Source organism: Helianthus annuus, chromosome 9 (assembly GCF_002127325.2).
Source record: "Helianthus annuus cultivar XRQ/B chromosome 9, HanXRQr2.0-SUNRISE, whole genome shotgun sequence".
NCBI lineage: Eukaryota > Viridiplantae > Streptophyta > Magnoliopsida > Asterales > Asteraceae > Helianthus > Helianthus annuus.
The window spans coordinates 143,374,417-143,401,952 of record NC_035441.2 but is presented as its reverse complement, the minus strand read 5'-3'; the positions used below and the strand labels follow the sequence as shown (position 1 = coordinate 143,401,952).

General features: G+C 36.3%; 2 protein-coding genes and 1 long non-coding RNA gene across 3 annotated transcripts; all 3 read right to left on the bottom strand.

Annotated features, from left to right (window-relative positions):
- Positions 1-1,557: 1,557 nt before the first annotated feature.
- On the bottom strand, positions 1,558-3,345 carry LOC110926674. Its single transcript, XR_002585340.2, has 3 exons — positions 3,205-3,345; positions 2,483-2,570; positions 1,558-1,775 (listed from the first exon to the last, which is right to left on the bottom strand). It is a non-coding gene; the product is annotated as an uncharacterized LOC110926674 (long non-coding RNA).
- A 4,707-nt stretch (positions 3,346-8,052) lies between these two features.
- On the bottom strand, positions 8,053-8,891 carry LOC110926673 (RING-H2 finger protein ATL8). Its single transcript, XM_022170400.2, has one exon. The coding sequence runs from the start codon at positions 8,759-8,761 to the stop codon at positions 8,201-8,203; it is 561 nt and encodes a 186-aa protein (XP_022026092.1). The 5' UTR covers positions 8,762-8,891; the 3' UTR covers positions 8,053-8,200.
- A 10,075-nt stretch (positions 8,892-18,966) lies between these two features.
- LOC110926670 (growth-regulating factor 1) lies at positions 18,967-21,601 on the bottom strand. The gene is made up of 4 exons (XM_022170397.2): positions 21,091-21,601; positions 20,377-20,604; positions 19,838-20,159; positions 18,967-19,763 (listed from the first exon to the last, which is right to left on the bottom strand). The coding sequence occupies exons 1-4, from the start codon at positions 21,419-21,421 to the stop codon at positions 19,130-19,132; spliced, it is 1,515 nt and encodes a 504-aa protein (XP_022026089.1). The 5' UTR covers positions 21,422-21,601; the 3' UTR covers positions 18,967-19,129.
- Between the last annotated feature and the right edge of the window lie 5,935 nt (positions 21,602-27,536).

Below are 27,536 nucleotides of genomic sequence, written 5' to 3'. Positions count from 1 at the left end.
TTGTTAAGATGAGACCCCATGATATAAACCGTAAAACGGGTTAAAATGGGTAAAGCTATGACGAACTATATTTTGGTGATAAAGGATGAATTTTTAAGATGAGACTCCATGGTGTAAACCATGAGACGGGTCAAATGGGTAAAATTATGAAGAACTATATTTGGTGACAAACAATGAATTGTTAAGATAAGACCCTATGGTGTAAACCAAGAATGAATCAAATGGACAAACGGGTCAAATGGTAATGTTATCACCACTTGGTATTTAATGCTTTGTTTTGTTAAGTTCTATACCTATATGTAAGCATAATGGTAAGGGCATGAATTGCTATGAATTAACAAAGAGAATTGCATTGATAACGGGTCATTGCTTGGCCCCACTAGGTATATGTAATGGGACATACTTTTGGTAAGGGCTTATGGCACGACAAAAGATGGTTTAGTCAGATTTGGGAAATAGTCCACCTCATGTCTTAAAATATGTGGACATTGGAAGCCCCTGTGTCCTTGAGGACATAATTAATCTTAATGGGATAACGAACTAAATGTGTCCAATAGGCTTCATTTAAACTTGTAAACTTCATCCAGTTTGGCAAAAGGCTTAAAATTTACTAAAATGCCATCGGATAACGGGTTTGGGAAAACTACCTCTAAGGGTAGAAATTTGATAATTAGTCTTATGATCGAGTTGATCATTTTATCAACTAAGTATGGGAGGCTTGAGCTAGAAAAGCTCAAAACCTCCTAACGGGTCGGTTTGGGTAAAAACACCAAACTGAATAAAAGAAGTGAAATTTAAGAATCCAGGTTCGGGTAGTGGATAACATGTTTAAAATTTGAAGGGAAAAGTCTCAAGTGAAATAATTTGGGTTTAGACCATCTTGGGTGCAAACTTAGCGAAAAGTTGGAAAAACTGGTTAAGAGTGGGAACTTGTAAAACACTGGCAACTTTTTGAAAAAAGACCTCCCCCGCGCCACACGCAAGAGATTCTAGGCTCCTCCACGTGTCGTGAGGAAGCCAGTCAACGAAAAAGTCAAACTGACCTCCCCCGCGCAATGCGCAAGGGAAGGATGGCAACTTTTTGAAAAAAAGACCTCCCCCGCGCCACACGCAAGAGAGTCTAGGCTCCTCCGCGTGTCGTGAGGGAGCCAGTCAACAAAAAAGTCAAACTGACCTCCCCCCGCGCAACGCACAAGGGAAGGATAAGCCCTCCGCGTGTCGCGGGGCACCCTGTTTTCAACAAAGTTGTTTTTGTGCTTGGATTTTAACGATTTTGTCCATGTGTTCTAACATTTTGACCGTTTAACTTAAACACTGGTTAGTTGTAGTGTTTATGACAAGCTTATACAATGGTTGGCATGGGGCGTACGATTAAGCACGCAAGAGCCGAACACTCTCAAACCGCCATCTCCTTGGGAACGTCTTTTTAGGAAAGTTAAAGCATATTCATTCGTGGCAAAGTTTCGAGTCTAAAATCTTAATGTTTTTAGACTATAATATAAGTGTAATATTGTAACGCCCCAACACGTTTTAACCAAAAGTCGCAGCGGAAATACGTACTTAAAAATTTTCTTTCATTATATTCATTCTAACATACTTAGAAATACATTAAATCACTCTTTTACATTAAATACATTAATGCTTTCTATAAATTTATAAAAATCTGACATACTTATATTAAATTACGTGACCACGCACCCACACGTACAATCCATGTCTTGACTCGATCTTCAACCGCTTACACTCCATGATGAGAATCCACAGTTCTGTACAACCTGCAGACACCACGTACAATCACATCATTAGCCACCGGTGTCATCATACATAAAATTTAAACATGCATAATTAGGCGTCAACATATCATGCTTTCGCTTATATTAGTCCATTCATGCATCCATTCAAAAAACCCGCATTGGATTTCGGTGTCTACCTTCAACTTCCATCACAAGTATACCTGCATTCCCATTTCATTCTCAATAGGAAAACGGTTAGCATCATTAGATTTCATTCCTACAAACATATCCATGTATACGCATAACAAGTCTCATTCAATTGTGCATATAACTAAATTCCAATTCATGCATACATACCCTTTCTATCCGTACATGTACTTACAATTTACATTCTACACAATATTACTTATAAGTCCTAAACACACACGTCTATACATGTAAATCGTATACACATAATTCTCCATACTTACGTGTTCATAGTCATACTCTCCTATGAGTCCCAATTACTTACTTACAATCAAACACATACCTACGCGTATAACTACTTATTTCATCTTTATGTGTAATATCATCATGTAAGCTTCCTTCTTACCTATACTTAATAGAAACTATTTCTTAACTACTTTCGACTCATTTACCGTAAACTTACCTTATTACTTCCATTGTCTCATACTTTCTCACACGATTCACAATAATCATCATACTACAATACATTTTACATCTAAAGTGTAAGTCCGGGATTCACTTACCTTGCGCGCCCGTATTTGCGTTCGCTTACTTGATTGAGTCTTCTTAGCCCGTTAGCCTTCAACGCTCCCATCCATCTTGACATGATTCCTATACACTCATGTCATTACATTCACATTCTTATTAGCATATATGCTTATACATATGAACAACCATATCAAATTCACATCTAACATATGACCTACATAAAGCATACTCAACATCATTAATCCATTCAAACAAGCATAAAGCATACTCGATATCATCCCTACATAATCTTCACATGAACTATATCTGTTTACCCATTACTTGCATACAATTTCACTTATTATTGTCTTTTAGACATTTCATCAAACACTTGGTGTGCGTACTACTTCCTAAGCATGATGTACAAGTATTTCATGCTTTTCTTCCTAGTTATCACTTTCATTCATCAATACAAGTAAACATCATACAAATTATATACCATACTCAATCTATATACATGTACACATCACATACTACACATTTTCACAATCAATTTCATACCTTTTCATGGATTAGACATAAACCCACTTAGCTAGGTGTAGTAAATCATCAAAATACTCAATTTATAACAATTTACTCAAAATCTTCACTTAGGGTTCGTTCCTAAGCAAGCATACATTGTCAATTTGGCCATAACCTAAACGATTCATACATAAATCACTACTTGTGATGTTCATCAAGATTTCTCAACTTCATTAAACATCAAAATTCAACATACCTTATGATCCCCTAGCTTGGATGATCGTTAATTCATGTTCCTTCTTGAATTTGAGCCTCGATTCATCCTTCAATTGGATGATATATGATGAACTAGGGTTTGGCTCTCTAGAGCCTTCCCCTGATCACGTACAGAACACACACGAAGTGTGTGTGTGTGTGTGTGTGTGTGTTATTTTCATTTAATAAAACAACTTTCAAGTTATCCCACTTTGGTCCCTCGTGTTTCGTTTTAATTAAATAAGGCTACAACTCTTCGTTTACTACTAACGAGACCAATAATCAACTAGGTTAATTATTCCTAGTTAATCTTCATTTTCAGGTTAACTTTTCTCATTAACGGTACCTTACCCGTTTCTTAATAGTAACCGGGTTTAAATTACCAAACCCGTTTTTGGGATGTTACAAATATTTTGTCATGTCAGTTTGTCTGGGTTATCAGTTAACCCAGACTTGTAAATTCAATGCTATAAAAAAAAAGAAATTTAGAACCTAATAATTTGAATCTATACTATATAATAAAAGAAACCAATGTGAGAACACATGTCATTCATTGGAGCCATCTATTAATTATAAATAATTAATATTAATTAAAAGATAATTATAAAATTAAATTTAATATAAATTTAAACAATTTGTAGGAGATAATATAATCTTTTGAAATATTTATTAGATTTCAAAATTATTTATCTTGAAATTAACAAAAAAATTATAAATAATTAATATTAATTAAAAGATAATTATAAAATTAAATTTAATATAAATTTAAACAATTCGTAGGAGATAATATAATCTTTTGAAATAAAAGATAATTGTAAAATTAAATTTAATATAAATTTAAACAATTCGTAGGAGATCATATAATCTTTTGAAATATTTATTAGATTTCAAAATTATTTATCTTGAAATTAACAAAAAATTATAAATAATTAATATTAATTAAAAGATAATTATAAAATTAAATTTAATATAAATTTAAACAATTCGTAGGAGATAATATAATCTTTTGAAATATTTATTAGATTTCAAAATTATTTATCTTGAAATTAACAAAAAAGACGTACACTAAATATAAATTAATATAATGCAAAGAGTTAAATGTCATTTTAGTCCCTGTGGTTTGGCCCATTTTATTAGTTTAATCCAAAAGTTTTATAATACACAGGGTTTATAAATATATAACAAGATATAACTTGTTATTGATTGGTATAAAAAATTACATGTGCTCAACCCATACAATACACGGGGAAGGTTCATTTGAGAAGAAAATTTAATTGAGAACAAAAAGAATAAAGGGTACAATTGTAAAACATTAAATACTTTTTCACATATCCCATTTATTATCATCTTTGACTAATTAATTAGTCATAAAAACTATCATCCTTTACACTAATGTTTTTTTACTACACACATCAAAAGTTACCCTACACCTTTCGAAAATTACCCTACACATGTTGAAATTTATCCTACACAACCCGTAATTTATCATATCCACATTGTAATTTATCCTATACTCTAAATTATTTTATATTATTTTTTTGAAAGAATATATATTTTGAAGATAAGTTACAAATTTTAATATAGTTAGCTATTAAAGAGGAATACTACTAATTATTGCTCTTTGTAAGTTTACCATATTACCCTTATAGTAACATTAAATACTTATATTAAATGAATTAAAATGAAGCATTTTATTGGTTGAAATTTCTTTCTTTTTCTTCTTACAAAAAGTTTCTTCTCATTTGAACTCTCCACTACAATACACGAGTTTCTTAAAATTGTAACCTTTTTCATTATTTAATATATAAAATTAAATTACTCAACCCGTACCATACATGGGGCTTCATAAAGATATAACATTTTTATTATTTAATATATAAAATTACATTTATTCAACCCATGTAATAAATGAGATTTTTAAATATATATTGTTCTATTATTTGGTATATAAAATTAAATTTATTCAACCCTGGTAATAAACGAGTTTTTTAAATATATATATTTTTTTATTATTTGATATATAAAATTATATGTATTCAACCCGTGTATTACACGGGGTTCTAATCTAGTATTTAAAATATTCAGTATAAGCGAAAAAAATGACTTGTGTAATTATCTTTTGTAATAATTCATGTAAAGTTAAATTAACTTTACAATTGAATAATTCATGTGTGTTTTTTCCTCGAGGAAAAAACTGTGTCCTTTACAATAATAATTCATGTAAAGTTAAATTAACTTTACAATTAAATAAATAAAGTTAAAAGCAGTCATAAAATATAGAGTAAATTACAAAAATCGTCCTTTATATATGTTACTTATTGCAAACTGTGTCCTTTATCTTCAATAATTACAGAAAACGTACTCGATGTTTGCAAACTCTTGCAAGTTATGTCCTTTAGCCCTAACTCAGTTAATTTTTTGTGGTTAAATCTGACCAAATGGACCCGACATGAGGGTATTTTGGTCATTTACTCTCATTGTAAGGTCCATTTGGTCAGATTTAACCATAAAAATACCCTCATGTGAGGTCCAATTGGTCAGATTTAACCATAAAAATTAACTGAGTTAGGGCTAAAGGACATAACTTGCAAGGGTTTGCAAACATCGAGTACGTTTTCTGTAATTATTGAAGACAAATGACACAGTTTGCAATAAGTGACATACAGAAAGGACGATTTTTGTAATTTACTCTATATTTTATAACTGCTTTTTTTCTTTTATAAATTATACCACATAAAGCTCATTAGTTTATTTATTTATTGAATACCAAAGCCTTTTGGATTTGATAATAACGAGAAGTCGAGAAATAAAACAATTCACAACATTATTAATTACGACTATGCGACGGATAATCATACTAGTTTTATATCATGTTAAAACGACTAATTATTTTATACTTATCGCCAATGAGGTGGTAGTGGAGTGGTAAGGGAGAGTATTGGTGTTCTAAGGCACCCAAGTTCGATTCCTGCCCTCCCCATTATTTCTGCGGCATCTGGTGATGATGGGAGACTAGGCGAATAGGTGGAGATCGCTAGTTCGATCCTTGAACTGAGCGGGTTTTACCTCACCGCACTGTCGTGCCTTCGGGCGAGTGTTCACGGGCTTCGGCCCTAGGTGAGGGTTTTCCCCGGTTCGGAGGCGAGTGTATCCCGATGTGGTGAATTTCACCAGTAGCCCATTTGAAGGATTCGTTAGGGTGAAGGGGGTGCTCACCTAATAGGTGAGTCCCCTCTCTTACGCCAAACCAATCCCCGTGTGCCACCTCAACTCCCCTCTTAAACTCCCCTAACACCCCAATTTGATGGCGCCACTCCCCTCTTAACTACCCTTGTTTTTTTATTAAAAAAAAAAAACAAAACAAAATTGTTTGATTGGTTGGAAAAATGGGCCCCACCATATGTCTTCCTCCCCGCTCACGGTGAACCTTCACCCAATTTGTTCCCCGATTTCCCTCCCCGAACCAATGGCAGCCCCCCCCCCCCCCCCCCCTAATCGGTGAATTCCCTCCCCGATAAGCTTTACCGAAGACGCCCCCTTCACCCTTAGCCGTTCAAAAAAAAATTATACTTATCTAAAATAATATTCTAAGAATACACATATGAACATAACCCTTATTTATCTAAAATAATATTCTAAGAATACACATATGAACATAACCCTTTTATCATATACATCAAATCAACACATTTGTCGTATTAAGAAAAAGGCTAATTAGGTTTTTCCACTTACTTTTTTTTAGACAGCTGCTAATTCTATCTTAAATTTATTAACCACTTACGTATATATACTTTACACTATTTGAACCATCTATTTTTTTTTTTTTTTTTTGATAACAGGAGTCACCCTACAAGAGTGGCAAAGCTTGAGATTTCCGATCGGATGGTCGAAAACGTATATACCTAAAAAATTCAATATGAAAACTACACACCGGACACTACTAAGCGAAAAGTTCGAGCCCCCCTGAGCTGCGCCCAATTACACCGTATCTCTTAAGACTATCACACTAATTTGCTATCATTCCAGTATTGGTTAGGTCATAGAAGCTTGTCTTGTATGAATATAAAATTATAAATATATTGGTGTAGTTTAAAATTAAGAATATTGGTATGCAGACATTGTTATTAAAAAAATGCTAAGATTGCCGTATCAATTATCCACCACTTGTGGCATAATAGTAAGGAGGCTTAGGTTCTCCAAATTTAGACCCAAGTTCAATCCTCATTTGTGTCACTTTGATGGATTAGGCAATAATAGATAGAGCCTAGACTCCTTGCATAAGTGTCAGACTCTATCCTGAGTCCATCCGGGTTTCCGTCCCACCGTGTGTTACACTAAAAAGTTTTGCTCTTGTGGTGGCACAACGACTGTCAAGTTGCAACTGGCGGTATAGTTTTCCGGGGGCTCTCCAATTTGAGGAGTGTGGTAGCCTAATACAAGAAACTCGGCGTAAAAAAATTGCCGTATCAGTTGATAGATTGAATGTAGGTGTGTTGTATGAAATGACACATGCAACATTAATGACCATGTTCCGTTTGAAGAGATGTGATCAATCTTTTGCGTGTAGAGTTACGTCTATATATGACTTTCATCAACCAACTTTGACAACACTTACTTCTGACCTAAAATCCTTCATCCCTCTTTTGATGTTTCAATTAAATGTAAATAATAATTCTCAAGTAATTTAGTCTTTAGCTGTTCACCTATCATTGGATTCCAAATTCTTAACAATAGCTATCCAACTTCTTATTGAAGCTTCAATTATTTGTTCCTTCTTTTTGCTGTCTTGTTATAAGAGAAAGAATCCACAGCTCTGTCTAGTATAAACCATTGCATATCACAAGTTGAATTAATTTAAATTAAATTTTCAAAAGCAATACTTTGGAATCAATCAATTGTATATGTACAAAAATCACATATTTAATTAACTAATAATATCCACCTAATTAACTTTTTACAGCTCTAAACTAACTACAAACCGGAATAAATCAATTTGATCACGGTAAAAACCTGTCGATTGAGCCACTCGTTTCACCAGCTATCATGGTATCAGAGCAGGTCGATCCAACAACGGGTAAGTCACCGCATTTTTTACACCTCGGTGCGGGAACTAAGATCTGGCGACAAGACGGACACGAAGAGTGAGATCCAAACCATGTATCGATACATACGACATGAAAACTATGACCACACTGCGGTAAAACTCTTATCTCATCACCGGAATTGAATTCCGACAAGCAGATGGCACAATCAGAGACTTTTTCAGCCATTGTTTCCGTGGAGTATGTGAGCTTTGGAAGAGTATTCAACACCTTCTTCTTGAGGCCTTTGTTAGCAGCAGCGGGTAGCGACTGATCCGTACGGTTGATGATGACTATGCCGGAGATACGACGGAACCATGTGCAGCGAGACACTGCTAGGAGGCCCAGGATGCAGATTAGAGCGCATAATAGGGCGGCGATGATGACTACAAAGTCGGCATCGGCATTGTTGGTGTCTGGTGCTGGCTCGGTGGCTGATGGGTTCTGGCCACCGAGCATCCGGACATGACGAGACATGGGTGTTTGTTGAAATTCTGATGAATGTAGGTTGTGGTCTGGAAAATCTCGGAATCGGTGTTAAAAAAATGTGTTTGTTGAAAGGGGTGAAAGTGGAAATGTACATGGTGATAGGGGAATGAGGAGTGGGGTTTTATAAGGAACGGTTGGTGCTATATACGGATAAAGAAAACAAAATACATTTGGATAGGATAATGTAACATACAATTAAAACAAAATTCTATCTGATACCAATGTATGCGGTTGTAGACTCCTATTGGTTGGTTTAACAAAGATACAAGGCAAGCAAAGTCGGTTTTATGATAAGTTTTCGCCGAATTTGTATTAAAACTAGTAAGTTGGTTTGCTGTCTCTGATACACCTAGTTTTGGTTATAATATTCAAAATCAATATTTGTTGATAACTAATCCAGAATCTATGAGAGACATGACTTATAAATTTAGGAAGTTACAGAAATTTAAGGCTAGCAATTTGAGAGATGGTTGGGAACGAAGTTTTTTTTTTTTTGGTTAAGGAATGAGTCTCTTTATAAACTATTCACGAACGAGATTTCTTGTTCGTGTTCGTTCATTACAGAAATGAACGTGTTCATGAACTATTCACATTTCACAAACACTTATTAAATGCAAATGTTCATACACATAAATGAACACAAACAACGTTTATGAACACAAATGAATACACACGAACATCGCTCAATTACGAAAAATCCACCGAAAAATAAATAAGGACTTAATATAATTATACGAACATGTGACATATTTTATAAAACATGATTAACACAAATTTAGAAGTTTGTAAAGCTTTAATACAAACTGAAATTGAAATGGTCAAATGAAGGATGTTGGGGGAGACATATAATATAACTATGGTTTCAAATTTTAAAAACTAAGAGCGAGCGAACATAAATGAACACATTACCAAACGTTCACGAACGTAGACGAATGAACACAACCTCTGTTCGTGTTCGTTCGTTTACCTTAATGAATGGAATTTCTTGTTTGTTTTTGTTCATTTATTAAACGAACGAATATAAACAAACTTTCTGTTAGACGATTCACAGATTGTTCGTTAAAATTTTAGTTGATTTATTCATTTAGATCGTTACTGAGAGGCATTTCCTTCACCCCACATTGAAGTTTGTAACACCTTTAGAGTTTACATTATTTATTATTGGGTTATTAGATTTTATCACCCCCCCCCCCAACTATTATCTATTGGCCGCTGCCACCCCTAACTATCACTTTGACGCATGTCACCCCCAACTTAACACTTAGTGTGTTCTGTCACAACGTCGTTAACTGATCACTAACTTTTGATCCTGTTACTACATTTTTTTGGTGTCATAGGGATCTTGGGAAGGTTTTAGGGATCTTAGGAGACCCCCAAAAGTATAATAACAGGATCAAAAGTTAGTGATCTGGTGACAGGACACACTAACTGTTAAGTTGGGGGTGACGGGCGTCAAAGTGATAGTTGAGGGTGGCAACGGCCAATGGCCAATAGTTAAGGGTGATAAAATCCAATAACCCTTTATTAATTAGAGAATTTAGTATTTGTAATGTTGTATACATCTTTTGTGATTTTAATTAGTGAATTTAGTATTTGTAATGTTGTATACATCTTTTGTGAATTTAGTATTTGTAATGTTGTAACATCTTTTGAGGTTACTAATGATTTAAGTTTCAATTATATTTTGTAGCCGTTAGTATCTTTGATGTTCGCAAAAGTGAGATGCAAGACATCACAATTTGAGGTGTTGGATACTCAGCATCAAAACTCTAATATATATCATATCATTATTATATCAAATTAAAAATATTTTATATATATAAATAATAAGTCATATAGGTTAACAATCCTAGTCAAATTCAAACTCGTATATTCAATGAGCTTCAGTTTAATGTTTTTAAAACCATACTCATTTTTAGAACAACAAATTTCTAGGTATGTGTGACTTAACGATAAGACCTTCCCCTCCTAAATCAAGGTGTATGTCTTAACTAGTAAATTTCACACGTATAGTCGTTTGGTAACGTGCTAATAGACTTAGAAACTCTTGATTAAAGGAAAACAGTATTTTCAAAAACTTATTAAAAGTTGTTTAGGTAAATTTTAAGTTACATAATAAAAAAAAATTAAGTAAAAAAATAAACATATAACAGGAAAAAAAGGATAAAAAAAAGTAGAGGATTTATCTTTTATATTATGAAAGGAAAATTGAAATTGAATCTAAAAACAAAATATAACATTAAAAAAAGCATAAAAAAAAGTAGAGAATTTAACTTTTATATTAAGAAAGCAAAATTGAAATTAAATCTAAAAACAAAACAAAAAAAAAAGGAGGAGAGAGAGCTAGAGTGGACGATGACTTGAGAAAGTTGCAGTTAACCAAGTATGTGATGCTTTCGTCTGTTTCAAAATAATAATAGATAAAACAAATAGAAAAAGGAATAAAAAAAATGAGGAAGAGAATATGAAATAACAATCGAACCTGGGTTCTGGGGAGTGGAGTTGCAACATAAGTGTCTTATTCACCTCATCTACCTTTTGCTTTGTTTATACTCTTGTTGCCATATGTAAAAAAACTGTGGTCGGTGATACTTGATGTGACAATTATCGACCTTTGAAATCAAGAGATGTATAATAGTCCGGCTATGTTTCTTTATATCGTGTATACAAATCACATTTCAAAAGTAGTACTTGATACTCTAGAGCTTGCTATGCACGGAGTCAACATTACGATAATAAAGTTAGAAAACGAAAAATCGAAATACACTGCTATGTATGTGATTAGCATATACACAAATCACAAATGTTCCATTTGATATAATAATTTGGAAATATTGAAAGAGCAAACTACACATTATGAGATATTCATTTTATCATTTATATAATCGCCTGACATTCGGTGAAAATCAAGGAAATGAATTTGATAGAACTTTTGGACTAAATGAAGGGCTATATATGTATATTTACAAAGTTTAAGTCTAGGGAAGTATTTAAAGACGACTTTCACTTGGTTACAAGTGCTCTTTGCAACTTCCTTAGTTCCTTTAGTTATTGAAAATTTGATTAATTTTAGTTTGAGCCAAGGGCGGACCTAAGCCCAACCCAAAGTGGGTGGGCGCATCTTCGGAGAAAAAAAAAATTTAGTGCTAAATTCCGTTGAAAATCCCGTCCGCACCCCTTGGAATTTTTCGTCCGCACCCTTTGGAATTTTTCGACCGCACCCTTGAAATTTTTCGTCCGCACCCCTTAGCTAAAAAGTGTTACCAATTTATATTTTAAATTTTTTTTAGTAAACTCTTATTTTTTAAAAAAAAAATACTACCTAAATTATATAACTTTTAATACTTAACTAACTAAACCCAAATACCCATACCTTTACCCACTTATAATTCCTAAATAGCTAGCCCACTAAGTCTTGGCCCATTAACTAAACCCAACAATATTTTAAACTATAATAAAATAATTAAAGCTCAAAAACTTTAGAAATTCTCTCTCGCTCTCTCTTTCTCTTACGTTATGATTTCTATGGCTTGAATAGTTGAAAATTAAAATTGAAACATTATGTTATGGAGCGATGAACTTATGTTATATAGAGAAAGAATTGCTTAAGAAATTAGTTTTAGATGATATTTTAGATAGATTTCAAAAAATGAAAACCCGTAGGGCGTCGACGTTTTAAATATGTTGTAACAAGGTTTAACATGTTTTTGATGATTATATAAATTTAGTTTGATGTTCGTTTATTTTACATGACCCAACCCGACCCGATACGAACCGATTTTTTTACTTATATACCTAGGGGCCTAAAATTTTTAAAAATGTTCCACACCCTCATGGAAAAATTCCTGGGTCCGCCACAGGTTTGAGCAAACTTGGTTGACAAAGGTGAGTACTCGGAGTTTACATAACATCTCGCGCATCAATTTTTTTTTTTTTTTTAGAATTCTTGTAAATCAATAAAAAGCTTGGTGAAATGTCTCTACCAAATACTTGGTGAAATGTTTCTAGCAAACAGGTTATTATTTCATCTATTGTGATAGATAACCCAAAGCATTACTCATTAATGCTTAAAGGCGAAAGAAATGAATATTAAAGTTTGATGATAACTGATAAGTAGCTATAGAGCTAGATAAGCTTAGTTGGTAAATATTTATGATTGTTTGACGTTAAGAAGCTATACAGTAAAATAAATAAACTTAGTTGGTAAATATTTATGATTGTTTGACGTTAAGCCTAGCGGGTGTGGGGTGTTTGGTTGGGGCGGGGGATGCCAGACAACGCTGGCTAACCCACACCGTGCCAGCGTTGGTTATGGCGTTGTCCAGCTAGCGTGGCTTTGAAGCCCAGCGTTGGGCAAGGGGGCAGTCTGAGGTGGCTGGCTAGGATTGGCTGGTGAAATTGGACCGTTTAGGGTAATCGTTAGCCAACAGCTAGTTTATTTTAAAAAAAAATATTTCTTTTTTATACCTTATAAATACTCACCCTTTTTTACAATTTTTTTACCACTTCTCTACATCTCTACTTCTTCTATATATCTCTATATTTTTTATAAATTTAACCCACTTAATCCTCTACAATGCATCCATTTAACCGAAACTACGACCCAACCAACCTCTTTGGCTACTAAGAGAACCCGAACCGTAGCCCGCCACAAAACCGTCAACCAACAAACCGCGGTCATCCTCAAGGTTTAGTCTACTCACCGTGTCCCGAACTAGCAGAATTCGTGTCGTATTTAGGAAACCGTCTATTCACGAACTTTCCATACGACAATTCATCTATTCCCGTTAACCTTTCCCAACCCGAAACAGAACCGCAAGACGTTGGTGGTTCGTCATTCAAACCGGCCAAAAAAGAAGTCACAAGAATACAGGGGTGAAAAGAAAGCACTAGCGGCCGCTCAACGAACACAAATAAAGTGGACGCCTCAAGAAGAAACCGCTTTGGCAAGATGTTATATCGACGAATCGCAAAATCCGATTCAAGGTATTTTTTATATAACAATATTATTTTTTCAAGTTTTAATAAATTTTTTTATAATGCCTAAAATTCTTTTGGAATAGGGAATTCACGACACCGCAATGATTTTTGGGATTGCATTAAGAAATCCTTTCATACGCAAATGCAAAGCGAGCAGGTGTATCGTGAAAATGTTTGCCTCTCGTCCAAGTGGGGTGACATAAATACACAAGTCACCGCGTTCAACAATTTTTTCCATAAGGCGAAGAACTCGCCAAGGAGCGGTGAAACGGAGAGTAACTTTATCAAGAATGCCATGATATCATACAGAGAAAACAAGAAGCACGAGTTCAAGTACATGCATTGTTGGGATGTATGTAGGTACGCTTCTAAATGGGTAAGAGTTCCTACTGCTAGCGAATCAACTTCATCCAAAAGGGCACGAAAACTCTCGTCCTAAGTTCAGTCCGATGCTCGTGATCAAGAGCTTGATCTAAATTTGGATGATTTTGATTATTTTCCTCGCCCACCAGGTAGAGACACGTCAAAAAAGCGGCTTCAAAGAAGGAGATCGGGTTCGGCATCGGGTTCGGCCCCTAGCTCGGCCTCGGGTAAAGGGTTGTACACCGAACAGTTGGAAGAAATTGTGACGAAAATCGACACATTCAATTTCATCCAACAAAGGATCGTGATGAGGATAAATATCCAAGCCGCGTACGGTAAAAAAACATCTCTAAAAGAAAAACGCGAAGATATAAAATTTCTCGTCATGCCCGTCGATCACCTTAGCGGCCCAGAATTGGAATTGACGTTGCAAATGAAACAAGAAATCTTGAAAAAATATGATATGGATAAATGATGAAGTTTTTAATCTTTTTTTATTTTATGTAGCTTTTTTTATTTTATGTAGTTTTTTCGTAATTTTATTTGTAGTTTTTAAAAAAATTATATGTAATCTTCTATTTTAGTTAAATGAAATTTTAAATAGTTAAAAAAAAACTAACAAATTACACATTGCTGAGCACGCCATCCGAAAACACGCCAACCCACACCCAGTCGTGGCCCCGTCACACCACGCCACACCACACCTTGTGGATCCCACAACTGCCACTTGTTGATCAATATCCCCCACAACCCACAGTCTATAAAGCCATAAAGTAAAATAAATAAACTTACTAATTGAGTAAAATGTAACTAAGTAACCTGGTATATTCCTTAATGTCATTGGTGAAATACTGATTAAATAATTATATAGTTTTCAAAGTAACTAAAAACACAAATAAATGGAATACGGTAATTGTTCTAAAAAGCTGTCAAAATGTAGAAATGGGTGCAATAGTGACAAAATGCACAAAGGAGTGCAATACAACAACTACATATTCCGTATAATTCCGTCCATAGCCAAACTATTGGTAGGGTTTGAAAAGGCTGAATGTAGGCAATTCTTACCTCCATTCCAAGAGATAGAAAGGGCCCCAGCTCGAAAACCATATCTAGACATAACAGTCAAATAAAACATACATAAGCAGATAACACTTCATAAAGACATACATGCAAGCAATTAATAACACACATAAAAAATAATAATAAGATCCTAAGTTGAGAATCTAAACAAAAATCAGATTCTCCTCTTAAAAGTCCTTAACCTCCATCATACGTCTCCACGATCTCCTATCCTCGACCATGTCCTTTAGAAAGGTACGGGTCTAATACAAAGGAGTGCAATGGTTAAAAATAAATGCGAAAAGTGATTGTAAAATAGCAGGACCCACACAAAAGAGTGCAATAGTTAAAATAAATGCGAAAAGTGATTGTAAAATAGCAGGACCCACCCCAATTGTCCTATCGGGAAATAAACAAGACGAAAGATAGATAAGCTTGGATCTATAGCAGATTGCTTGACAAGGACTATACATAACTAGTTTAATACCCGTCCAATGAACGGGTTACGTTGATGTATTATACTAACAACATGAATGAACCTATGAACACAAAGCTAATCTATATTAAGTGTACAAAAATTAAATTAAATACATGACAAACAAAAGCACCATTCTTTAATTTATAAAAAGGAAAACGAACGCCAACACTTTACAACCACAAAATGATATTCATCATAAGACACTGGAAATTGACAAATGAAGAATATGGCATAAATGTGGCCCCAAGTGATAAATTTGATAAGCCGTATTTCAAACCAATTACACCATAATCTTTTGAAGACACTCTGCACGATCATTATGACGACTAAGAAGGTTGAAAAATGTAATATGTTTGATTTTTGTGATAAAGCTGAGTGACATCACTCCCATTGAACAATGGGAGTTTACACCAAATCGAAATAGCGCTCCACTAGAAGCGAAGGCAGTTGATAAAGAGTTGGGTGGAGTTTTCCTTCGCCGAATTGCAAAAACTGGATAAAAGGTTGTTGGTACGCTGATCCCTCTTTTAGCTAGGCTGGGGCGAGTCAGAATTCTATTAAAAGATGCTCGCCATCCAAAGAAATTCACTTTAATGGGCAGTCACCTATTCCAATTGTAATAGGATTGAGATTGTGAGAACATATCATTCTCGATTAGCCAACGCAATGAGTAATACGAGAAGGTAGGATTGGATCCTACAGTCCATTCCCATACATCTGATTTTGCAGAGACATGCACTTGTTGGAGGAGCGAAAGACATGTTTGGTCTAGTATACCAGTTTGTGTAACCCGACCATTTCAACCTAACCATTGTTGCTCGTTTCTAGAAAATAAACATAGTTGTAATTATTATTTAGTTATTTGATTTTTTTAAATAGCCCATTTCAACTGTCCAATCTGACAAACCCGTTCTTACCCACAAACCAAAATGATCATTTTTTTAAATGACATTTTGACCAACCATGACCCCTACCCATACCATTTTTTGACCTAAACCTAGAAAGGTACTACTAGTTGCTTTGAAAGAAATAAGAAACACGTGGCACATGTGCTCACAAGAGCATAATTGTATCCATAACTTACTAGGGATGAGCACGGTACCCGTTCGGTATTAAACCGGTACCGATACCGAAATACGGGCAAAATTGGTATCAGTACCGCATATACCGGTTCGGTACGGTATCGGTATTTATTGGTGTTTTACCCGTAAATACTGGTACCATACCGGTACCGAAAAACGGGGAAAATGAGAACAAATATCGGTATCGAATATAACCGGTACGGTACGGTTCGGTACCGGTACCCGGTACCAAATGCTCATCCCTATAATTTAGTCATCACAGATTGTAAAAAGTATCTTTTAAAAGTACCGGTATGAACTTAAACATAAGCAATTAAGGTTTAATTTATTAACATACAATCATATATAAAAAAATAAAATACGAAAGCAAATATAGATAAGCAAAAATATAACCTTTTAGTAGATGGGGCTGCAATATTCCATAATCCCCTCTAGATTCGGATGCTGCTCAATATGTTCCATCATCATAAGAAGGATTGAACCAGGGGTTCATGTGCTGCTTACTAAGTACAGGAACATCAGCCAACATTTGAGACTTGCTTGGGCTGCCTTATATGAATATATATTCAAAGCAACTTCAGCTAAACGGTCAATAACATATTTCTATCTTTCATTAACTTGTCATGTTTCAAAAAAAAAAAAAAATTATAAATTTTTAATAGTTTATGTACCATGAAGAACCTGGGTTCTTCACAAATTGATTTTATGAAAAGTATGTGAATATGATGTCTTGGTAATTGAATACTAGTCATATTCAGCAAGCAATGAGCTACCAATGCAGGCTCCATCTGCGATGGCAATGCACCCATAAAAAAAAATTCTTCAATCTCATCAAGACTTTAAAAACAACGACATACATGTAACTTGATAGTTTATTACCCGTAAAAAATGACATACCTAAAAGACCAATTTATAGTTTATTCCCAGCCAAACATACTGCGAAAAGACAAGTTGAATAGGTCTTTAGCATTTAAGAATCCGACATTTGTCTTACACCAGATCCGGTTTTCCCTTTATGATCTTCGGTAATAGATCTTAATGTCCCATCCCTTTAAATTATCCGAAGAAAAGTTTTTTTTTAAAACATGTGAACACTGCATTCCCTTGTTACTCGTTAGTAAACCATACATATTCATCAAAAATAGAGAAACTTATCAGTTCAAGTTTGATTGAAGACCATACCATCCAAGTTAGGGAACTAAACAGTATTCTTAAAGAAACTGCTTGAACGGATACTAAATATTGAATATCGAGTTTCGGAGTAACTCTTCATATATCAATTAAAAAAAACTCATCATTGTCCTGCAGAAACAAATTAGGTCAATTCTTTGCCGGTAAACGAATTACTTTCTAAACTATTTCATCTAAACAACATACAAGATCCTTTTCAAATGTAAGATACTTACAGCAAAATAACAAACTGAAAAGAGAAGTGTAAACTACCCGCAGTAAGTTACGAGACGCCCTATGTTATTTGAAGCTCGAGAATTTGTAGGGTTTGATAACCACCCGCATCAACAATTAAAATTTGTTAATAAATATGCAGTTATAGAGCTGGAGAAATTTTTGGGTTTGATAACCACCCGTTCATATAATACATTATTCACAACACGTTAGAACTAAATTCATAACATGGTGTTTTAATAAATTCGTAGTGCAATTCATGGTTTTTTACTCCTTTGTGTGTTGTGGATAGGGGTGCAAACGAGCCAAGCGGCTCGCGAGCTACTCGAGATCGGCTCGAGAAAAAGCTCGAAACGAGCCGAGCCTTATCGAGCCCGAGCCGAGCTTGAGCCTCAAAACAAAGCTCGTTTGTTTATCGAGCCCGAGCTCGAGCTTGATAAAATACAAACGAGCCGAGCTTGAGCTTTGAAAACAAAGCTCGAATCGAGCCGAGCTCGAGCTCTCATAAGTTAATCGAGCTCGAGCTCGAGCCTGACTGAGCTCGGGCTCGGCTCGGCTCGTTTACACCCCTAGTTGTGGATCATATCAGCTTTCATTACATGGTTGATACGTGTGCTCTATTCGTTTAGTTACAAGATGTTATATGCTTGGAAGACGCTTTAGCTTTACAACAAACGTGACGGTTACAAATTCTATAAAATCAGTATCGCGTGTTCATGATTAACCTTTCGAAGATAATCTAATCGATCCTATACATATGGTGATTAAGTTGTTGGACAGTACTAGGATTTATATTCCAATACCTGAGCTATAGCAACCAACAGGGATACCACAGGCATCAACACGAAGCGTTAAGCTTCATTAATATCTTAAATACAAAACATTAAATCAGTTGGAATACTGTAGGCCGCATAAAATCGCCTTTTCATACATGTTTTCAAAATGCCTAAAAACAGGTCACAAAAACTCCCTTTTCTCAAACAGGGCACATTACAATGAAGTAATACTGGCTAGTGTTGAAAGAAGCAGATGGTCACCGCCACCATGTTCATCCTTTTTCGGGCTGCTCCCAGAGCTGCTATTGGAAAGCGATACAAACGTAGTTTTCTGTAAAACCCCTGTAGGTGATGACCCGGATCCCATATGATAACCAACAGCATCCCACATTTCAGTCATCTCTGAACCCGATGATGGATCCTTGCATTTGACCCCACTGTTACTAGAAGTTCGATTCAAGGCTTCTCCCAATGGTCCCCCCATCGAGTTAGAGTTTCCCCATGAAATGGGAATCCAGTTTGATGCTTGTTTCTGGGTCGGGTCAAGATCAAACTCAGCAGTCAGACCAGGTGGTGGAGCTGCAAGTTTCTCTTGAGCCGGAGAGTTTGAGGAAGATGAGAAGTCTGAAGCAGCCATGGGAATGGACATGGAGAGTTGGGTCCAGTCTGGTTTAAGTGGCTCGTCTTTAGACCATTGGTCAACGAAATTTGGAAGTGGGTTCGGGTTAGATGAACCATGGTTCAAGAAAGAATCATAGTTGGTCGGATACACCGAGGCTTCTTCTACTGGATTGCTTTGTTTTGGCATTGAGAATGAGTTTATACCAAACGCTTGCGGTTCCTGTGTCCTGTATCCAATATTAAACTGTTACATTACACTTGATGAATCAAATATTAAACTGTTAGCAACTTCGATAACCACCTGTTGATGGGAGTCTGCGTGTGGTTATGGCGGTGCAATGCTGCAGTGGTGGCGGTCGCCAGGGGAGTGGAAACAGGTGCAGATGAGGAGGAAACAACCGGGCCCACTTTGGTTGCGGCTGGGCCGGAGACAGCTTGGCCATTTTGGCTTTCCACAGGCTTTCTTGAACGATGGCGGCCTCTATTGATGTGTCTTTCACAGTATTTCTGATCAGGAACAGCATCTCTAGAGCACCTCCATTTCTTCCCATCTGTTCTACGACACCTCCCGGGTTCCGGATCCGTGTTACCCGAGAACCCGAGATGGAAACCTCCCCATCCATCTAATTCACACCCAAAAACACAAATCAGATTCTGAAACAATCTAACAAAATTTATGTTTGATAACGGGAGTGTTAAACGTACCCTCGGTGAGTAAAAATATAGACAATGTACCAAATTTAACAGGGGATGGGCACGTTAAATAAAATGATACGATGGGTACGTTTAGCACATCCCTTAATAAAACAGTGGAGATTAAGATTAATCGATTAGACATACAAGAATTGGAGGCATATGAGGTCGAAGACAACGATCCAGGGAAAATAAACGTGTTAAGCGATTTTCGGAGCGGAGTAAGCAAATTCGACGGAACAGGGACATTAGCAACAAAGTGTTTGTAGATCAAAGCTTGGTGTTCTAACTCCATCCATTGAGAGGGGGTAAATGGTCCTTTATACCTTGAAGCAGGCATATGCATACCTGCTTGCAACCCTCCATAACCATAACCTACAACCAAATAATCAAAACCATGGTGAAAAAGATTTAAGAAATAATTAAATAAAAAAAAGAAAAAGAAAAAAGAAAAGACTTGACAAGACTCCAAGAACAAAGACTTGCTTCCATATAGCCCACATAGATAGATGCCAATGAAAAGACCCATCACCTAAGGATATGCCTTTAATTATCAGACCAAAAAATGGGGACATGCACACTAGTAAAGTAACATCAATAACAACAAGATCACACCATCACCATAGATGCCAGTTTGTTACCCATGACAACATCCTTACCAAAAACACACAACTAGACAAATGTACAACTTTCACTGCACTAGGTACAACTCACTATACCAATCACTTATCAAAACTGTTCAAAACCTAAAATTATCTCTCCCCAATAGATTAAAAAATAAATAAAAAAAAATTAAACCCCTCATACAACAATGCTCGCTAATATGACCTAAAAAACATAATATATATTATCAAGATTTACCTGTATTATTATTTCTAATGTAGGGCTGGTAGAAAGAAAACAGTGAGTTTTGGTTACTTGTAATGGCAGATGAAGAAGAAGAAGAAGAAGAAAAGCTGAGCATATTATTGGCATCAGCAGGTGAAAGTGAAAGCAAAGAGTCAGATCTCACAGACATTGACTTGTTTGGCTGGTCAAAGTAATCAGTTTTTCTAGATTTGGAAGTTTGAAGATGATCATCCGCTACGACAGATCTTTGTTGCTTGGTGAACCCAGATCCACTAAGGTTGTTGGTGTTGTTTTTGTCATCATGAGTTGTTAAGACACAAGTGTTGTTGAATGTGAAGTCCATTGTTGGAAATCTAGAGGGTTTTCATTTTTTTGGTTGAAAAGGTTTGAAAGATGTTTGGAATTTATGGTGGAGAGAGAGAGAGAGAGAGAGAGAGAGAGAGAGGGTGAGTTATGGAGGCTTGAAGCTGCGGAGAAGACAAAGTTTTGGACGAAAATGGACGGGAGTGAAATTGTTCAAAAGGGAGATTGGAGTTTAAGATTTCATTGTAATCCACTTTGAAAACGTTTTGCAAATCAGTCCATGTAGTTTGACGAATTTTGCAACTTATGCTTTAATACTCGGTTTTCAAAGTATAATGTTTAATAGTGTCACCAATTATTAATCAATAATTTTTGTTAATCTTTATGTATTTATAATAATCTATAAGACCGTGGGGTATGGTGGGCTTGGGTTGGGCTTGTGTTAGGGCATTTGTTGACACGTGGAATGAGAGCCCCCTACCGCCTGGTTACGTGTCCGCAGGGTATGGCGGGGCGTGGATTGAGCTTGGGTTGGGTGCACCGCGTGGCAGCAGAATATTAAAAAAAATTATAAAAAATTTATAAAAAATCACACAACATTTATAAAAAAAACCTACAACTTCATTAAAATTTTAAAAATTACATAATTTCTAAAAATTACAAAATAACAAACCTAGAGCGTTAAATAAATTTCAAAAAGGTCGATCTTGTCGAACGCCTTTCGCTCCTTGCCTCGAAACTCTATGTTTGCCACCGCCACCCGGTCCTCGTGGCTTAACTCGCCGCTCGGAACGGCTTCGTAGTAAGCCTTGAAACGCTCGAGCTTGGGCCGTAGCTCGCGCCATTTATGTTGGCACGCGTTGAGGTTGTGGCGGTCGTTACCGACATTATGTCGGTAGGCTGCGAATGCTTCCGGCCAATATTTTGTTTGGCCCGATGGCCGCCCCTTCATAGCGTCGACGACGCTAGTGACGAGAGCCATTTCTTCTTCATGGGTCCAGGATGCCATAGCGGGGGGGGGGGGGTACCAGTGGGTTAGCCGGTGGGGTTGGGTTCGTGGGATGGGGAGACCAGTGGGTTAGCGGGTTCGAGAGAAGTGGGTAACCGATGGGGTTGGGATGGGGGGACCAGTGGGTTGGGGGTTACAATATATAGGGGGTGGTTGGGTGACCGGGTGGCGGTTTGGTTTTCCCCCAAACCGTTTGAATTTAAAATTCAAAATTTGAATGTCCGCTATGACGTGGCGGGTGAGCGAATGGGAGGCAGCCAGCTAGCATGGCCATACTGCCCCACGCCCGGCTTGAAAGCCAAGCCCCAAGGGCCGCGCCCCAACCCAAGCCCCATGGCCTAAGCTTAATAAAAAAAGGTTGATTCATATTTTCTTAGGGGTGAAAGGGAGTGGTTAGTGGTTACCTATTTGGAATAGGTAAACTTCCCATTTACCTAATTAGACAGTACCACATCAATTCACCTAAATTGTTTACCTAATCCTCAAAAACGTTGGCGATGGTTTACCTATTCTGAATTAGGTAAACTATTTTTTTTTATTTTTTAAACTAGTATATTTAGTAATTAAACATGTATTTTAACAAAATAAATGTAGAATAAATTCAAAATAACATTACATTAAATTAAAAATTGCTAAAATTACACTAAATTAAAACAAGTAAAATTACATTAAATTAAAATAAATAAACTAGTCTTCGTCGGAATCGACCAACAGGTGGGGTAAATCTTGACTTTCGAGATGTTCCACGAGATCGTGTTTTAGTCTCCAATGCGTGTCTTCATCCAAAAGTTCATCCAACACCCTATCGTCTAGAGCGGGCTCGACTGGAGGATCCCGAATGTGTACCGGTGTTATCGCGTTTCCATCGTCTTTTAAAATCATGTTGTGTAAAATAATACACGTGTATACAACATTCCTAATGTTTTAAGGCTCCTTGCTCTCATCGGCCGATTCAATACACCCCATTTGGATTTCATAACACCAAAAGCCCGTTCAACGTCTTTTCTTGCCGCCTCGTGTTGCCTCTTGAACTTCTTTTCGTCTACTTCGTGAGGGTATGGGATCGATTTTACAAACACGGACCATGTAGGGTAGATTCCATCCACGAGAAAATAACCACGTTTGTATAAATGGCTGTTAACGTAAAATTGACATTTAGGCGCGGTTCCTTTTCGTTCCATTAAAAATAACGGAGATTGTTGTAGCACATTGATATCGTCTTGTGAGTGAACCTGGTGGACCGCAAAAAGCATGCCAAACCCATAAATCTTGAGATGGAACCGCTTCGAGCATAACAGTCGGGTATCAATAATCTCCTCTAATATACTGGCCTCGAAGCTCTGTGGGACACATTCGCCAAACAAGATGGGTGCAATCAAGACTTCTGAACATACCAGGAAGGTGATGTTTTTCCTCATGAGCGTCGTATAAAAGTGCCATGTCGTGGCTTGTCGGTCTACGTAAGAACTCCGAAGCGTATATTTTGCAAACCGTGTCGCAAAAATATTCTAGGCACTCGCGGGAAGTTCTTTCTGCCATATGCAAGTACTCGTCGTTCTCGTCTGGAGGGCTACCAGTTGCGAGCTGTTTAATAGCTGATGTAACATTTTGCAACGGCGTAAAGCCCTTCTTACCCCGTGCGTCGAAGCCCTCTTGAAACCACGAGTCGTTTGCTTCCACGTCGCTCACAATTTTTAGAAAAAACGTTTCGACATACGGAACCTATGCCGAGAAATATCTTTGTTGTATTTCGGGTCTTCGACAAATAAATCTGCCATGAGTGTCTCATGCCCAAGCTCATGTTGACGTTCAATATATCTCCTTCGGTTAGATGTGCCCGTGTCTTGAAGTACGGCTTCTTCGATGAGATTTTGGAAAAAAAGAATGCTACTACCAGATGATTCTTCGCTACTATCGAGTGGAAAAAAACAACGGGATTTCATCCGCCATTTTGTTTTGGAATGATTGGGTAAATGTTTGCCATTTTTTGGTTTGGTTTGGGTATGAATTTGAATGTGTTTGGGTATGAATTTATATGTTTGGTATTTATAGTTAAATTAAAAAAATGTTTTTTTTTTTAAACGGCATTATAGCCGTTGAAGTCTCCAACGGTAAAAAACAACTCCCATTCTCGATCGGTAAAGGTTCACCGCTCTCACACATTTACCGATTGGTAAACACCATCGACGGTGGTGTTACTGATCGGTAAACCCTTTACCTACCACACCGTTCACTCTTATGTTGTCATATGAGTATAAATTTAATATATAACCTCATTTTAACTCAACTTTGTTTTTTTTATCTATTTAATGACAAGTATTCACGGGTCAAATTAACTTCATTTTCTTGTTTTGTTATAAGAAACTTCTCATGGATCTTTCAAACGTACCGTGTTCTTGAATTAATAGATCAAATCCAACATGAATCTCTAAATTTGACATAACCCAAAAAATTGTGTTAAACTCATCAATCCAAACACGTGACGAATATTTTTGTATTAACACAATCTCAGGTTAGAGGGTATGGTGATGGTCCTCCAAGGGAGGATGATTCGTCACGTAGGCGCCACGTCATGGTCCTCACAAGAATGGTCTATCCCACAAAACTAGAGGGTATGGAGGATGGTCATAGATGATCCTACCCCACCACTTTTATGTTTTTTTTTTAATCTTCTACTTTTTTTTAACATTTAACAAATAAATTAACAAAAATATTTTCATTAATATTAAAAGACATTACATAAACATAAAAACATAAACTTAATAAAAAAACATAAACTTAATAAAAAAACATAGACTTAAATAATTTGATGCTTCTTCATGATGTCGGTTTGTAGTTTTTTCAACATCCAAAGTTTCGGCTCGGGATACTCATCGACATCCATCGTTATTATTTCCCATTCCTTGAGCCGAATCTTTTCATCGGAAATTCGGATTTTCTCATTCGACAATTGGACCTTTTCGCGTAACTTTTCTTCCGCTACACGAGTATTTTCTTCGACGGCCCACTCCTTCGCCTTCGCCTTTTGGGCCGAGACGTCCGTGTACGTTTTAAGGTGTTCCATAAACTCTTCCATCTTCGGGTCCACCTTTTCCTTTTTCTTTCCCCTTGGCCCGCTCCTTCTTTGATTTGTCCCGGCTCGGTGGACGCTCCGCTTCATGTACGGCGTATTCCTCTTCGTTAAACTCGGCGTCATCATTTAAGTTTATGTGACACCTCGCGTCCGATCCACCGGCGCTAAAACTACTCGTTTCCGATGTCCTTTGCCGCTTCGCCATCTCCACCTCGTTGGGAATCGGCGCCCATTTTGGGTGCGTTTTCAAAATTTCCCACGCGCGAACGTGTGGAAAGTTGGTATTACCATTGTTCGCCTTATACTTCTCCAACGCTTGTTTGAACACACCCTCGTCGCTTATGCCGCTACGACGCCCACTTGTATATATTTTATTATACTCATCGCAAAACTTATTGACGAACCCGTTCATTTTCCGCCACTTTGATGACACCGAGTCGATATCTCGATACGGGCCTTGGTCCATAAGCTCGAGGAACTTCGCCAAAACCTTGGTCCAAAACCCGTCACCCGTTTGACTATTACCTATAAAAAGACAAACAAAATAATTCTAAAGTTATAATTCTAAAAAAATATATAAACTGTTAACAAAAAGATAAACTTAAAAAACTATATAAACTTTAAACAAAATATATAAACTGTAAACAAAAATATAAACTTTAAAAAAATAAATAACCTTTAAAAAATATTATAAACTGTTAAGAAAAATATAAACTTTAAAAATATATATAAACTTTAAAAAAAATACCAACCTTTTGTCGGGTGTGTAGACGTGCCTATGTAAGCCTTAGCTAAGGCTTCTTCTTTTCTTCGATTGGCGTCCACGCTTTCGCCTTCGATTTGTCACCCACCACTTGCTTGCTTTTTTTTCGTTTGCCTTTTTCTTTAGGCGGTTGGGTTTCGGGAACAACCTCCACATCGTCGTCGGGTTCGGATTGTTGAACGGGTTGCGTTGGGATCGGTTGGGGTTGAACGAGTGGCGTTGGGTTCGGTGGGAAATTAAAAGCACTCCGCATCATCATTTGTTGAAGGGCTTGATTTTGAGAGAATTGAGCGAATTGGTTAAGTAAGTGTTGGAATGAGGCAAAGGCATTTGATGAATATTGCGAGAATTGGTTCGGTTCTAGCGTCGGATAATATCCCGGAACCGAGAAAACATTCGGTTGGGTCGGGTTGTTGGGATTGTTCGGGTTGTTCGGATTGTTCGGGTTCTTGAAGGGATCCATGGTAGAGTATAAGGTTATAAAAGTGGAAGAAGATTTATAAAAATAAAGTGAGAGAGATGAGAAAATGGGGTTAAAATGGTGAATGGAGATGAAAATGGATTTGAATTTTATATATTTGTTTTTTTAACCGTTGCTTTTTGGGGAAATTCGATTTTTTTTTAATTTCCAACGGTTACTTTTAGGAGGTGGCCCACTTTAATTGCATCTTCGCCAACGTCGAGTATGAGACGTTTAGGACGGGGACGTGGGGGGCGGGATGGTGTTGATGGTGGCGCCGGACCTCAATGGTATGAGGACGTCCCCCATACCGCATAGCCTCATATTTATTTTTTTATGTATTAACAAGTTCGATGTGTTTAGCCTCATATATTATTAATTTTTTACATATTAATAATTTAAATTATACATTTATAAATAATGAAAATGTATATAAAACAATTAGGTTTACATTATAAAAAAAGGATGTCCTTTTCTAGTTGGTTTTCAAAATCTAACATAAATAACCTAAACATCTTGGTTTTCAAAATCTAAATGTATGTTGTAAAACGCTATTATAGATTAATTAGAAAAATCATATAAACTTGCATATGACTGTTTTATTTCTCTAAATGGTTTTTATATTTTCTTTGTAATTTAATTTAAAAAGTAGTCTTTATTTTGTATTGGTTTTAGGGGCTGTTTGGCAACATCTGAATGGTTAAGTGCTGAATCGGTAAGAGGTCTGAACCATTAAGTGCTGAACCAGTAAGATGTCTGAACCATTAAGAGCTTGTATAATGCTTAACCGTTCATTAACAAATGTCTGACCAATTCAGATTAAAGGTCTTAACAATTTAGACTTTGTATA

Bases quoted from the DNA above. Each gene is read 5' to 3' on its own strand.
- LOC110926670 (XM_022170397.2), bottom strand. From the start codon at position 21,421: ATGGACTTCACATTCAACAACACTTGTGTCTTAACAACTCATGATGAC. The intron at 20,160-20,376 runs GTATGTCTAATC...GGTGTGAATTAG, and splicing joins CTCATATGCCTCCAATTCTT to ATGGATGGGGAGGTTTCCAT. The intron at 19,764-19,837 runs GTGGTTATCGAA...TATTGGATACAG, and splicing joins ACGCAGACTCCCATCAACAG to GACACAGGAACCGCAAGCGT.
- LOC110926673 (XM_022170400.2), bottom strand. From the start codon at position 8,761: ATGTCTCGTCATGTCCGGATGCTCGGTGGCCAGAACCCATCAGCCACC.